At 46.0% G+C, this 15,302-nt stretch overlaps 1 protein-coding gene across 1 annotated transcript; it reads right to left on the minus strand.

Moving 5' to 3' along the window:
• Positions 1–7,887: 7,887 nt before the first annotated feature.
• LOC310871145 (uncharacterized protein) lies at positions 7,888–11,390 on the minus strand (the record flags this gene model as incomplete). The annotated part of the gene is made up of 4 exons (XM_083782634.1): positions 7,888–8,057; positions 8,526–8,846; positions 11,089–11,279; positions 11,377–11,390. The coding sequence occupies 4 exons, from the start codon at positions 11,388–11,390 to the stop codon at positions 7,936–7,938; spliced, it is 648 nt and encodes a 215-aa protein (XP_083638760.1). The 3' UTR covers positions 7,888–7,935.
• Positions 11,391–15,302: the final 3,912 nt, after the last annotated feature.

Genomic DNA, 15,302 nt, shown 5'->3' on the forward strand with positions numbered 1-15,302 from the left:
CTACAAACATCAGCAGCGCCACGCTGCTGTTTGTCCACAACAAACAATATCTCCTCTCCCACCGCCGCTAGCTGTTCATTTATCTTCAGCCGTACAGACTCCATTTGACGCTTTTCACCTCCTTTAGGAGACATTTCCACCAAGCTTTCTGTTCCTACTGTAATATAGAATGTGTAATAAAGGCACAAACATCAACAATTCCCGAGAGACACGACAACATGTCTGACTTCTTCAACAGCGGCCATCGGTATTGGTAATGGAAAACTAGACGCAGCCGTTACGTTGTGCAAACAAGCGCTTCCGGGTCAAATGTTCCCACGCATGCGCACCAAAATAATCCAAGCACTGTTACCTTAATGCCTTTCGCCCTCTGGTGGTGGAGGTGTGTAACTGTCACAGATAGATAGATAGATAGATAGATAGACAGACAGACAGACAGACAGACAGACAGACAGACAGACAGACAGACAGACAGACAGACAGACAGACAGACAGACAGACAGACAGACAGACAGACAGACAGACAGACAGACAGACAGACAGACAGATAGATAGATAGATAGATTAAACTGCCTTCGAATCTTAAAATATCTACAACCTGTAAATATCTCAAAGCGGTGTGACACGCTTTGAGCTTGTAGATCAGCTTTTTGCATATTTGGCATTTTAAATCCGTGATTCATTGATATTAATAGGAAAAGGTACTTTGCAATTTTTCATTTTGAATACTTGAGTATGCGTAGGCTACTTTGTCCACCACTGATGACTGGACTCCAACATCAGGGACTCAGGGAGTCTGAATTAGTACCTATGTAATAGACAGTAATTACCTAGTAATTATTACTGGCGGTTCATGAGCTGGCAGTTCATGATCTATGCCTGTTTTTCAATTGAGTGCTATAGCGCCACCCTTTGGCCAATGGTTGTGGTCTTTGTCTCTAAGCAGGGTGACATAGCCATATTGCCACATTTCATGAAAAACAACTGCATGGTTTGACCTGGAGCGCTGTGTATGTATAATTCAAAATAATGGGTGATCTTCACTGATCTAATGCATTCACCATTCACATGGAATCAGGCAAGCGGTAGATGGCAAACAGCAAAACCTGCTGGACGGCACGGTAAAAAGATTTAATATTTTAACATCCGTCCTGTTCCGTTTACCGTCCTGCTCCCGTCCACTAAAATGACTTGCAGCTATTTGAAGTACTATTTTAAAAGGTTTTTTTAAATAGTAAAAAATGGCAAAATAAGTTTAGGGATAAGGGATAAGGGGTGGCACAAGATGAAGATATAGCCCATAGTCTACATAAGGCTACAACAATTGCTACAAAAAATATTGCTACAAACAACATAAACATTGCTACAAAAAATGAGTTATATCAGTGCGCTCAAGCAGCGCTGTGCCTCCATGCCCAAAAGAACAGTGTGTGGCGGCTGCGTGCGTAGAGAGAGAGAGAGAGGGGGGGGGGGGGGGTCCCAGACGGCACGACACATGCACGTTATGAGTGTAATTTTATCACCATAGATTTCACTGTGTAGGCTATAGTTTATGAATGGAACACATTGATAAAGGTCCCCCCTGCTGCGTTTCCAATTGCTACGGATGACAGTGTGAAGGCAAACCGCAGAAAATGTAATATGCAAGAATCCCCAAATCTCCGCCCATACGCATGAGTCTACCGAAGTATTAGGTGAGAATGTGACCTAAGACTTTGTGAATCCCTTGACTCCTTCAAAACCGATCTCAAAGGGCACCTACGGATGGCTGCAATTCGAAACTGGCCTCTGTAAAATCTGAATCCCCCCCATCCCCCCCCCCCCCCCCCATTTCCCCTCACTGTATAATGTATCTTTTCCCTTTTTTGCTTCCTATATGATGAATTCCTGTTCTGTTCTTTAGCTACATAGAAATGTCTATTTGTAGGTCTCTAAATGTTTGTATGTCTTTAAATGTTTTGATGAATTGAACAATGTGGACCCTGTTGTAAACAAGTGTAATGCTTAATTGGGTCGTCCACTCACAGTTGACAGTCTTTGTATTGAGTTTGTGCTTAAAATGTACTGTAAATTCTGCAAACTGTTAATAAATATTTCAATCAATCAATCATGGGCGAGCGCTTTGGCATTGGGGGTCAGATCAACATAATATGTTGATTATTTCCATATATTATATGGAAAGAATTCTGTACTAGCTATATATGGAGCGTGACTTGAGTGTACAGGGTTTGATGAGGTCAGATCAACATATGGAATGCCAGCATGAGGTCAGTCCGTTGCTCTCCCCAGGTTGGCGGGAGGGTGTGTAGAGCCCAGGATCACATTAGATAAATGACACAGGGGTGAAAAGATGGGTTACAAAATCGTGGGATAAAAATAGTAAAAAAGAAAAATACACCAGTTGTATACACAAGACTGTTGAGTTTAATTTGTCACAGTTAAATGATAAACACTAGGACGTACATCAAATTAAATGATTGTCAACCAACCCAACACGATACGTTATCAATATCAAACACATTCATTCATTCATTGTGAATCTCATTTTACGTTGTAGTCTGAAACACAAATGTCAAAAAACAATTATTAATTTTCATTATATGTGCATTAATTATGAATGCATTAATGTTTGTGAATACTATTAAACATGTTTACAATCCGAGTCATCGTCAGAACATAGTGGTGGACAGTAACGACGTACTGTACTGTACTTTAAAGTACAGTATCTGTCCTTTACAAGTATTTAAAATACCAATATTGTACTTTGGACTCCACTACATTTCTAGGAAAAGACCAAATGTAAAGAAAAAACCCCACACACATCATGCATAAACAGATTAAAGGAGAATTCTACTAGAAGGCTTTCTTACCTTTATTTGTAGTAGTTACGTCGCTAGCCAACCCCCATTGAGGGCTTATATTAGGGGAAATAGCCAATAATGCATTTTATACACAAAATAACGCCTGGACCTCTTTGGGGACGCAACAACTACAAATAAAGGTAAGAAAGCCTTCTAAGCATGGAATTCTCCTTTAAATTTGTTTTTGACATTTTAGGGGGATTATTTTATTTCAAAATGTGATCAAGCGTTATATGGTTTGTTAGTTTAGAATACTTCCATGTGTAGTGGAGTAATATCTGGAGTATCTGTACTTTGAAATCATTTATTGTACGCCATACTGTAACATTAGTACATACTTTAAAACCCATTTTGGGTGGGAACCCCTTTTGGTGTTAGCATTATGTCATGCTTTAGCTATTGAAAAATAGCAGATCTACAAGTTCACGACATATCTACAAGTTCGCTACGAGCTTGTAGATCTGCTATTTTTGAAAAATCGAAGAACGGCTGACATAGAAACATAGCTGTTTAAGTTTGGGGACCTTCTGGTGAATGAGTACTTGAGTCCACCACTGTTCAAAACCAACCGATAGGTCCAACAGACAGACAGACAGACAGACAGACGGTTCAGTAACTATTTGGATAATTAAGTAACATGTTTAAACTCTTCTTCTTCATTACATGACCTCTGAACCCCATCCAGTGGGGTCCTAACGGGCATCAAAACGAAACCACCGTGGAAAATGTCATAACGCCGCAGCAGTGCATTGTGGTCCGTGCGTGGTGGTGACATCATAAGGCAGCAGTGCATCGTGGTCCGTGGTCGTGATGTCATAAAGGCAGCAGTGCATTGTGGGTCTCTCTGTCTGTGGTGGGTGGTGGTGGTGATGTCATAGAGGCAGCAGTGCATTGTGGACATTGACATAGAAAAGGTAGACGCCTCCTTTCGGGTATCTGGAGGTGGGGAAAGCTTCTGGGACGCACGCGGACGCGTGGCGTTCGGCAGAGTGTAGAGTAGCGACACACTTTGATCTCGCAGGGCTAAAGCGGGGCTATAGTTCCACACATTGCTCCTGTGGCTGAAACTATCTTTTTTTTTTTTTTTTTTTTTGCCCCAAAAAAATTGTATATAAAAATACAATATTCACAAAAATATTGTATTATTCCACTAGGTCTGTGGGGGACATAAACACATTTGAACATTCTGACTGTTCAAATCTCCAATGTGCATCTGGAGTTTGTCTGCCTGTGTGGCAATGTGCCACTGCCTGTGACTTGAATCGCACAGTGTGCTGGCCTGATAGACTCCAGAATCTCAATCTCACCTGCTGTGCTCAATCTGGCTAATGACAAGCCTCTCAGTTGTTAAAAAGAAAGATTTGAACAGTCAGAATGTTCAAATGTGTTTATGTCCCCCACAGACCTAGTGGAATAATACAATATTTTTGTATATTTTTGAAAATATTGTATTTTTATATACAATTTTTTTGGGGCAAAAAAAAAAAAAAAAGATTTTTTTTTTGCTTAGTCGACTATTAGTCGACTAACAGCTAATTTATTCATCTATCAGTCGACTATACAAATCCTTAGTCGGGGACAGCCCTATCCCATTGAGACAAAGCGGGTGCCTATGGGCTATAGTTCCACACATTGCTCCTATCACTGGAACTATCCCATTGAGACAAAGCGGGTGCCTATGATCTATAGTTCTAAACATTGCTCCTGTGGCTGGAACTATCCCATTGAGACAAAGCGGGTGCCTATGGGCTATAGTTCCACACATTGCTCCTATCACTGGAACTATCCCATTGAGACAAAGCGGGTGCCTATGGGCTATAGTTCTAATCATTGCTCCTGTGGCTGGAACTATCCCATTGAGACAAAGCGGGTGCCTATGGGCTATAGTTCCAAACATTGCTCCTATGGCCGGAACTATCTCATTGAGATAGAATGAGCACTTACGCATTCCATTGTTACAATAATGGGAGTCAACGCTATAGTGTCGCCACTCTCTTACTACATCACTCTGTCGTTCGGCAGGCCAATCAGAGGCAATGTAAAAATTGTAAACGTTTGTTTTCTCATGCCAATCTCGCTAGGCAAGACCTATACGCTCGTTTTTTGGGGGGGTGGGCGGAATTTGCAGGATTTTGGCGGAAGTACAGTAGACCTACCGCTCAAGGAAATGACGTTGACGCTTTAAACATCTAATCAATCAAGTGTTGTGATTGGGTCGAAAAATATAACGACACTTCCGCCGACACCGTCTCTGCCTTCCCAGGCTTTTCTCCTCTCAGATGACGGAGGCTCGGACCGACGCATGTACCTCCTCTCAGCCAATCAGATGAGGAAAAGGCCTGGACCGACGCATCGCGCCTTCCGCACTTCCGCCTGACTTGCGCTTTACTGTGTGACATACCCGACGTCGCTCCAACGGAACTGCAGCGGCCAATCACGTGGCTCCAATGAAACCGCAGCGGCCAATGAGGTCGCTCCAATGAAACCACAGCAGTGGCCAATGAGGTGTCTGAGCTTTTTATACCTGTGCATTGTTGGTCAAGTCCAGAGACACACTTCTAAACTTTAAACTCATCCATAGGAATGTCAGCCCCTGATTGGGCGGGAATGTACCTCCTCCTCTCAGCCAATCAGATGAAATGTCCGATCAGAATACCCAATGCACTGCCGTGATCCAAACAAATAAAAGTACAACGACTAAAACATAAATACAAATATCTACCGTCAAATGATTTGATGTAATGAAGGGAGAAAAAAAAAAGAGCAAATAACAGTCACAAACAGTCAAAACTACAAAATCATTAAAAAACAAATAAGTAGTGCAATAATATGCAACAGGAAGGTAGAGTCCATAGATTTGGTCCAAAGGTCGGAGGCTAAGCTAAACCAGTTAGCCTCCAGTTAGCAACACTGTACATATGAGCTGAACCCGCTATAGCGCCCTCTAGTGTTTCATCTTTAGTGAGGAACGTCAAACAGTAGACCCGTAGACAGAGAGAGAGAGAGTTGTGTCGCGTTTTGATCTCGCCACCAAGCGGGATGTTGCCTCATGTAGTTCCAAACAGTGGAACTTCTGCATTGAGATTGAAAGAGACCCCGGGGCAGACCAAGGATCACATCCCACTGGGAGGAGACCCCCGGGGCAGACCAAGGATCACGTCCCACTGGGAGGAGACCCCCGGGGCAGACCAAGGATCACGTCCCACTGGGAGGAGACCCCGGGGCAGACCAAGGATCACGTCCCACTGGGAGGAGACCCCCGGGGCAGACCAAGGATCACGTCCCACTGGGAGGAGACCCCGGGGCAGACCAAGGACCACGTCCCACTGGGAGGAGACCCCCGGGGCAGACCAAGGATCACGTCCCACTGGGAGGAGACCCCCGGGGCAGACCAAGGACCACGTCCCACTGGGAGGAGACCCCGGGGCAGACCAAGGACCATGTCCCACTGGGAGGAGACCCCCGGGGCAGACCAAGGACCACGTCCCACTGGGAGGAGACCCCGGGGCAGACCAAGGACCACGTCCCACTGGGAGGAGACCCCGGGGCAGACCAAGGACCACGTCCCACTGGGAGGAGACCCCGGGGCAGACCAAGGACCACGTCCCATTAGGAGGAGACCCTGGGGCAGACCAAGGCGCAGTTGGAGGAAATACATCGACTCACTGGCCTTGGAACGTCTCAGGATCCCCCCAAGGAGGAAGTCACTAATGTTGCTCTGGAGAGGGAAGTCCGGAGCTCTCTGGTGGAGCTGTTGCCCCCGCAACCCGACTACGGATAAGCGGTTGAAGATGGATGGATTCATACAATGGGAGTCTATGCCAGTGACCCCACTCTCACCCTCTCTCTCTCTCTCTCTCTCTCTCTCTCTCTCTCTCTCTCTCTCTCTCCCTCCCTCTCCCTCCCTCTCTCTCTCTCTCCCTCCCTACCGGTCTGGGTATTAGATTTTAGATAAAACATAAGAAGTGAAATATAAGAAGTGAAACATAGAACTAAAATAGAACTGAAATGTAAGATCTGAACATCTCAGCCTTATGCAGCCTGCCATGGTTTTGTTTTAAAGGGTTCGTGACGTAAAAAAATGAGTTTTGGTCATTTTTCTTTTTTTGTTTTGTTTTCTGAGCTCAATCACACCCAAAAAAACATGAACTTTTAACATTCAGTAGAATTTCTGTGGTCTGGCGGTTTTCTGGCCACAAATCCTATATTATGACGTAAGGATTTGCCAGCAGATGAAGTCACTGTTGAGGCCTGTTTGCCATGTGTTCATTGCAGCTCAAAAGGCTTCAGAACACAGAGAAAACCCCCCCAGACCACAGAACATCCACTGAATGCTCAAAGTTCAGCTTGTTGTGTTTGGGTGTAATATTGAGGTCATGAAACCTAAAAGAAAAGAAAAGAAAAGAAAAGAAAAGAATATATGTTAAATATATGTTATGAAAACTTTAATCTTCTGTTGTCTTTTTTAAAGGTATATTCAGTGATTTCACTCAAAAAACCTTAGGTTTCGTTTTTGGCTGGGACCTAAGCCTTTCATCCAATAAGGATAGAGAGGCAAAAACGAAACCTAAGGTTTTTTGACCCCCAGGGGTTAACTGGGGACAGGGAGGAACTCCTTATATTGTCAGCACACTCTATAGTAGGGAGGACTATCACAACAAAACAAAAAAATAAGTGATATTTGAATTAAGTGAAATCACTGAATATACCTTTAACTGAACTGAAAAACAAAACTACAAAACTTTCATGTTGTGACCATGTTTGGCCAATAGGAATGCTAGATTGTAGATTTCGACCAGTCAGGAATGCAGATTGTAGGTTTTTGACATGGAAGCATTGTTTTGGGGAGGAGCTTCAAACATCTGTGGCTGAAATGTCATTGGTGCTCCTAACTGCCACTCACAGCTAGCGGCTATAGGAGTTAACGGGAAATACAATCCTTCACCTGTGTGTGTGTGTGTCTGTGTGTGTGTGTGTGTGTGTGTGTGTGTGTGTGTGTGTGTGTGTGTGTGTGTGTGTGTGTGTGTGTGTGGTCTTCAGGATGACCTTCACCTGACCTCAAAGGTCACAGAGGTCAGATGAGGATCTCCACCATGTCATTGTCCACTTCCTGTTGGGTTGGGGGCGGAGCCTGTTGGGGGTGGGACTGAACGGGAGCCCGCCTCTCCAGAGTACTGCTGTGGAACCCTGGGATGTCTAGAAACACACGTACACACACACGCACACACACACACACACACACACACACACACACACACACACACACACACACACACACACACACACACACACATGCACACATGTGCACACACACACACACACACACACGCACACACACACGAACTAGGTAAACATCACTAGTTAACAGCACAACATTTCAGTCAAACCAATCTGTGGTCTAAAGTAGCCCTGGGGCCTGTTTCACTAATCTTGGATTAACTAATCCAGGATTTAAACCAAAACCAGGCTTGTTCAAGCCTGGTTTATTCCGTTCCACTGAAGCCAAGTGAGGCTTAGAGAACGGGTGGATTTATCGAGCCAGGATCATAAAGCCTGGCTGAATGCAGAGCCTGGCTTTTCCTCTCTAGACCCATTCGGTGGAACACAGATTTACAATCCTTCTTCTTCGTGGGGTATTATGGCAGTTAGTATTTATTTACTGACCTGCGAGGCGGTCAGGTACGTAGACGGGGCTGGGAGAGGAGAGGCGAGCGGGCAGCGTCATGCTGCTCTGCTTGCTGCTGCAGTCAGCAGCGGCGCTGCTCTGCGGCGGCGGCGGCTGGCTGCTGCTCTTGTCCGTCTGCGTGCAGCTGTCGCGGCTGCCCGTCTTGGAGTGTCCGGCGGAGGACGTGAGGACGGGCGTGGACGACAGGGCGGACGCCATCATGGCCGACATGGGCGTGGAGGGCAGGACGGGAGACGGAGACGAGGAGATGGAGCCCGTCCGCAGGGAGTCGGTGCGGAACTCTGGACCCAACAGGAGCCCTGATGGAGGGAGAACAACAATGTCGTCTAAGTAAACCACAAAACTCTGGACCCAACAGGAGCCCTGAGGGAGAATTCCATTTCAGAGAACAAAGCAACCGTGTTTAGTGGCTTAAAGGGGAGTTTCGCACAAGCTGTTTTCCCTCCTGCTTAAAGCCAAGGAAGCTCTGAGAAGGAAGGGAAGTGGTCACGTGACTGGGCTGCGCCATGACACTTTCATGGACACTTTCATGGGAGCCAAACTCACACCGGAAGTGACATGAATACATGGCAGTGAATGGAGCCGGCTGGACCAGCTCATAACAAACATTATTCATGAACAATTGAGACCTTTTGTAAAGTAATCACTTCTGGAAAATAACAGAAGACATAATTATCACAGGTTGTTTTCTAATCGCTTACTTTTCGATGTGCACAGAGTGCACAGTATATCATTTCATCTGAGGATCTAAACAGCAGCAGGTATCGTTTCTGGCTCCGAAGTATCGCGATATTTGGCTGCCAGACAGGAAACGGTGGGAAGTCTCGCGATACTTGGTGCGTTCAGAAATGTACTTTGTACTTTATGGTATCTCTATTTTTATAGAGATACCATACCTCTATAAACATTACACAGTGTACACATCGAATAACAACACAGCAGACAATAATGTGTTACATGTCTTCTGTTATTTTCCAGAAGTGATTACTTTACAAAAGGTCTCAATTGTTCATAAATAATGTTTGTTCATGAGCTGGTCACTGAGCTCTCATTGACTCCAGTGTTCATGAGCTGGTCACTGAGCTCTCATTGACTCCAGTGTTCATGAGCTGGTCACTGAGCTCTCATTGACTCCAGTGTTCATGAGCTGGTCACTGAGCTCTCATTGACTCCAGTGTTCATGAGCTGGTCACTGAGCTCTCATTGACTCCAGTGTTCATGAGCTGGTCACTGAGCTCTCATTGACTCCAGTGTTCATGAGCTGGTCACTGAGCTCTCATTGACTCCAGTGTTCATGAGCTGGTCACTGAGCTCTCATTGACTCCAGTGTTCATGAGCTGGTCACTGAGCTCTCATTGACTCCATGCAGTGTTCATGAGCTGGTCACTATGAGCTCTCATTGACTCCAGTGTTCATGAGCTGGTCACTGAGCTCTCATTGACTCCAGTGTTCATGAGCTGGTCACTGAGCTCTCATTGACTCCAGTGTTCATGAGCTGGTCACTGAGCTCTCATTGACTCCAGTGTTCATGAGCTGGTCACTGAGCTCTCATTGACTCCAGTGTTCATGAGCTGGTCACTGAGCTCTCATTGACTCCAGTGTTCATGAGCTGGTCACTGAGCTCTCATTGACTCCATGCAGTGTTCATGAGCTGGTCACTATGAGCTCTCATTGACTCCAGTGTTCATGAGCTGGTCACTGAGCTCTCATTGACTCCAGTGTTCATGAGCTGGTCACTGAGCTCTCATTGACTCCAGTGTTCATGAGCTGGTCACTGAGCTCTCATTGACTCCAGTGTTCATGAGCTGGTCACTGAGCTCTCATTGACTCCAGTGTTCATGAGCTGGTCACTGAGCTCTCATTGACTCCAGTGTTCATGAGCTGGTCACTGAGCTCTCATTGACTCCAGTGTTCATGAGCTGGTCACTGAGCTCTCATTGACTCCAGTGTTCATGAGCTGGTCACTGAGCTCTCATTGACTCCAGTGTTCATGAGCTGGTCACTGAGCTCTCATTGACTCCAGTGTTCATGAGCTGGTCACTGAGCTCTCATTGACTCCAGTGTTCATGAGCTGGTCACTATGAGCTCTCATTGACTCCAGTGTTCATGAGCTGGTCACTGAGCTCTCATTGACTCCAGTGTTCATGAGCTGGTCACTGAGCTCTCATTGACTCCAGTGTTCATGAGCTGGTCACTGAGCTCTCATTGACTCCAGTGTTCATGAGCTGGTCACTGAGCTCTCATTGACTCCAGTGTTCATGAGCTGGTCACTGAGCTCTCATTGACTCCAGTGTTCATGAGCTGGTCACTGAGCTCTCATTGACTCCAGTGTTCATGAGCTGGTCACTGAGCTCTCATTGACTCCAGTGTTCACGAGCTGGTCACTGAGCTCTCATTGGCTCCAGTGCATTCTGCCAAACTTCCCAGGTAGTTTGGCTCCTGTGAAAGTGTCCATGAAAGTGTCACGGCGCAGCCCAGTCACGTGACCACTTCACTTCCTTCTCATTCTCAGAGCTTCCTTGGTTAAAGCACATAACTCACCCAGACTGCCCTTCCAGTCGTTGCGGCGTTCCTCGGTGATGGGCGAGCTGCTCAGCAGACCCAGGCTGTGGTGGGAGGACAGCAGGATGGAGCTGCCCCCCCCCACCCCCCCGGCCTGGGCGCCGCTGCTGGGCGAGCCGCTCCTCAGGCCCTGCAGCGTGTGGTGGGACAGCAGCAGGGCGTTGGGCGAGCTGCTCAGACCCAGGCTGTGGGACAGGAGGCCCCCAGAGCCCCCCCCTCCCCCTCCTCCCCCCCCCCCCCGTGGCGTTGGAGATGGACATGAGGGACTTGGAGGGCCGCATGGCCGAGGCCCCGCCGCCCAGGCCGCGGTCGCCCAGGCCCCGCTCGCCGCCCAGGCCGTCCGCCTTGCTGGGATCCTTGCGGCTGCGCTGGTGGAGCACCTTGATCATGGCGTCCTTCTCTATGATCTGAGCATGGAGGTTCTTTATCCTACAGGGAGGGGGGGGGGGGGGGAGAGAGAGAGAGACAGAGAGACAGAGAGACAGAGAGAGAGAGAGAGAGATATGAGAGAGACAGACAGACAGACAGAGAGAGAGAGAGATATGAGAGAGACAGACAGACAGACAGACAGAGAGAGATATGAGACAGACAGACAGACACAGAGAGAGAGAGATATGAGACAGACAGACAGACCGACAGAGAGAGAGAGAGAGAGATATGAGAGACAGACAGAGAGACAGACAGACAGACAGACAGACAGACAGACAGACAGACAGACAGACAGACAGACAGACAGACAGACAGACAGACAGAGAGAGAGAGAGAGAGATATGAGACAGACAGACAGACACAGAGAGAGAGAGATATGAGACAGACAGACAGACAGAGAGAGAGAGATATGAGAGACAGACAGACACAGAGAGAGAGAGAGACAGACAGACAGACAGACAGAGAGAGGGAAATATGGGTCTTATATATTTTTTTTAAACTGAACTTGCGTCCCGTACGTGTGTGCGTTAGGGCGTTCACTTCTAGAGATTTGTACTAGTTGACTAGTCGCCTCGTTTACTAGACGACTAGTTGTCTAACTATACCTATTTCGTACATTTAAAAACTGCGTACAATAAGGTGACTATAATCTAGCATTCTAGCTGATCTTGAGGCCTACAAAAACGGGGAGAAAAACAAAACGAATCCACCATTTTATTTGTTCCTTATCAACTAGTCAACTAGTACCAGCAACTAGCTGCTTAAAGCCCGACCCCCTTTCTGAAACCAGCTCCTCGCCACTCGCCGTACACATATCGATATGCGCGTTCACGCGAGGCTGCGCCATATTAAGTGTCGTCCGAAACCAAGCAGCCTTGAGTGGAAGTGGTTTATAAAGCCCTCAAGAGCGAGTCTGTGCCGATCTAGACTCCATTGCCTTGTGCAGCCCTGCTCTCTGTCCGCATGGAAACCGCCACCTACAAATGTAAGAACCACCACAAATAAATGATAAATAAACTACTCCTAAACAACTTCATCTGATGCAGGATAGACAACGCTCCAACTCATTATTTACCCCACCGTGAAAAACTATAAATGAAACCACACAAACAAAGCAACTTTTAACACAATGATTTATAAACACCATGGATGTATATGACATGTCATTTTTGACAGTCATGCTGTATTTCCTTTTTCCATATTAATGAAATCCACATGTCACACAAACATACACGATGCAATGCAATATAACTGTACAAACAAAATAACAGATAACACAATTGCATGATGGTAACCATGGCAACGAATGGTGTCTGTTTCCTGTTTCTGCACACGGAGGGCGAGTGTATCTCCAAACAGTTTTTTAAACCCAGCACCCTAATCAAGGGAACTGGATTCAGCTGGAGGGGCACTTCCTGACGAGGGAACCTCCCGAGAGCACTTCAAGTCAAGGGACTGGTTTCAGAAAGGGGCCTAGCGTGCGTGTTTGTGTGTCTGTGTGTGTGTGAGTGTGTGTGTGTGTGTGTGTGTGTGTGTGTGTGCGTGCGCTACCTGCTCTCCATGTCCATGCACCTCCTGTTGGCCATCAGGATCTCCTCCTCTTCCTTCTGGATGCGTGCCTCCACAGAGGTGTCATAGCTGCTGCTGGAGGAGTGGCTGATCACCGACGACATGGACGTATCCCTGGAGACCAGATCATATCAAACAAAGAATCCACTTCAAAACACTCCTGACCACCTACTGTACAAAGCACTAAACTACCTGGCTACCCCATACCTCTGTGACCTCCTCAAACGCCACGCCTCTCGCTCCCTCAGGTCTGGTGACGCAAACCTCCTCCACGTCCCCAAAACCAAACTCCGGACGTGGGGGGACAGAGCTTTTGCCTTTGCTGCCCCAACCCATGTGGAATGCCCTCCCTAAGAGGCACTCAGAGATGCCCCAACCCTCCAGACCTTTAAATGGTAAATGGTGCATTTATATAGCGCCTTTATCCAAGGCGCTTTACAGAGATTGTGCATTACATTCACCCATTCACACACACACATTCATACACCGATGGCAGCGGAAACCATGCAAGGTACCAACTAGCACATCGGGAGCAATTAGGGGTTCAGTGTCTTGCTCAAGGACACTTCGACAGTAACTCTGGGAGAGCCCGGGTTCGAACTGGCAACCTTACGGTTACCATCCAGGCACTCTACCGCTGAACCACCGCCGCCCCACCTTTACAACCGCCCTCCAGACCCACCTCTTCAAAATGGCCTTCCCTAGCTAACCCTTTTCACTGTCTTTGAATGGTTTTTACCTTCTAGTGATTATTTCTTTTTTCTATTAAAGTTGTTTTTATTTGTGTTGTTTTTTTGATTGATTGAAATATTTATTAACAGTTTGTAGAATTTACAGTACATTTCAAGCACAAACTCAATACAAAGACTGTCAACTGTGAGTGGACGACCCAATTAAGCATTACACTTGTTTACAACAGGGTCCACATTGTTCAATTCATCAAAACATTTAAAGACATACAAACATTTAGAGACATACAAATAGACATTTCTATGTAGCTAAAGAACAGAACAGGAATTCATCATATGGGAAGCAGTTCTCTGTAAAGCCCCCCCCCCCCATGTAAAGCGTCTTTGGGTACTCAGAAAAGCGCTATATAAGTTTGAGATATTATTATTATTATTATTATTAATATTATATACAGAAACGCATCAGCTACCACACTTAAAATCTTGGACCCAGTTTATCATTCTGCCCTCAGATTTATAACAGGCTGACAGCTATGACACTCATCATTGCATACTGTATAATAAGGTTGGTTGGCCCTCCCTTGCGACAAGGAGAGACCAACACTGGTTTTTATTTATATGTAAAGCTCTAAATTGGGAACTTACCTTCTTATTTAAATTATCTTTTAAAATGGGAAACCATTTCTTATCATACACGCTCTCAAGAATATCTGATGCTTAATAAATATTTCAATCAATCAATCAAAAGCCTGATTCCATGTGAATGCAGCATTAGCCAGGGTCAGAGGTCAAAAGTCAGAACACAAAGTTGTTCCACATCAGGAGACGCATATGTCTATCCAAGTTTTATTGTTGGTTCGGTCGGTTCATGAGCTATACCTGTTCAAATGCATTTTGGATTGAGTGCTATAGCGCCACCCTTTGGCCAATGGCCGTAGGCTTTGTGTTAGACTGCACGGTTAAGCCAGAAATGCAATTTAGTTTTTAAAGGGCCAGCGCACTTCTGGCGCGGCCCCTTAAAAAGACAACTACAATAAGTGCCTGTAACAGAGAACTACAAAAAGGGATGGACCATTGGCCCTTTGGGCTTTGACCCTTAATAACTGAACTGGAGACACCCCCCAAAAAATCATGTTTGAACTATAGGGACCCCTCCAAAAAATATATATATTTAAAATGGGGAGCAGCATGTCAGCATGTCAAAACCCGCTCGGAGCCATGGATGAATTCGGACATACTGACTGCAATGAAAGCCAGAGACAACAAATGCTCTGAACTTCTTAAATGCAAGTCCAAACTAGCCAAGTGCAAGCGCTTCGACAGTGATCTCCAAACCCAACTGTGCAACCTAAAAGCCCAGTGTAACAAGCTAAGAAACAGTGTAATTGCCATGACTAAATCAGCCAAATGTAACTTTATCAATGATAAAGCCGAGGAAATCAAAAACAATCCTCGGGAGCTATGGAAGTTACTAAACAATCAACTAGGCTGTGGTCGGAAACTAAA

This window comes from Protomyctophum parallelum (assembly GCF_964188405.1).
Source record: "Protomyctophum parallelum genome assembly, chromosome: 1".
NCBI classification, from domain to species: domain Eukaryota; kingdom Metazoa; phylum Chordata; class Actinopteri; order Myctophiformes; family Myctophidae; genus Protomyctophum; species Protomyctophum parallelum.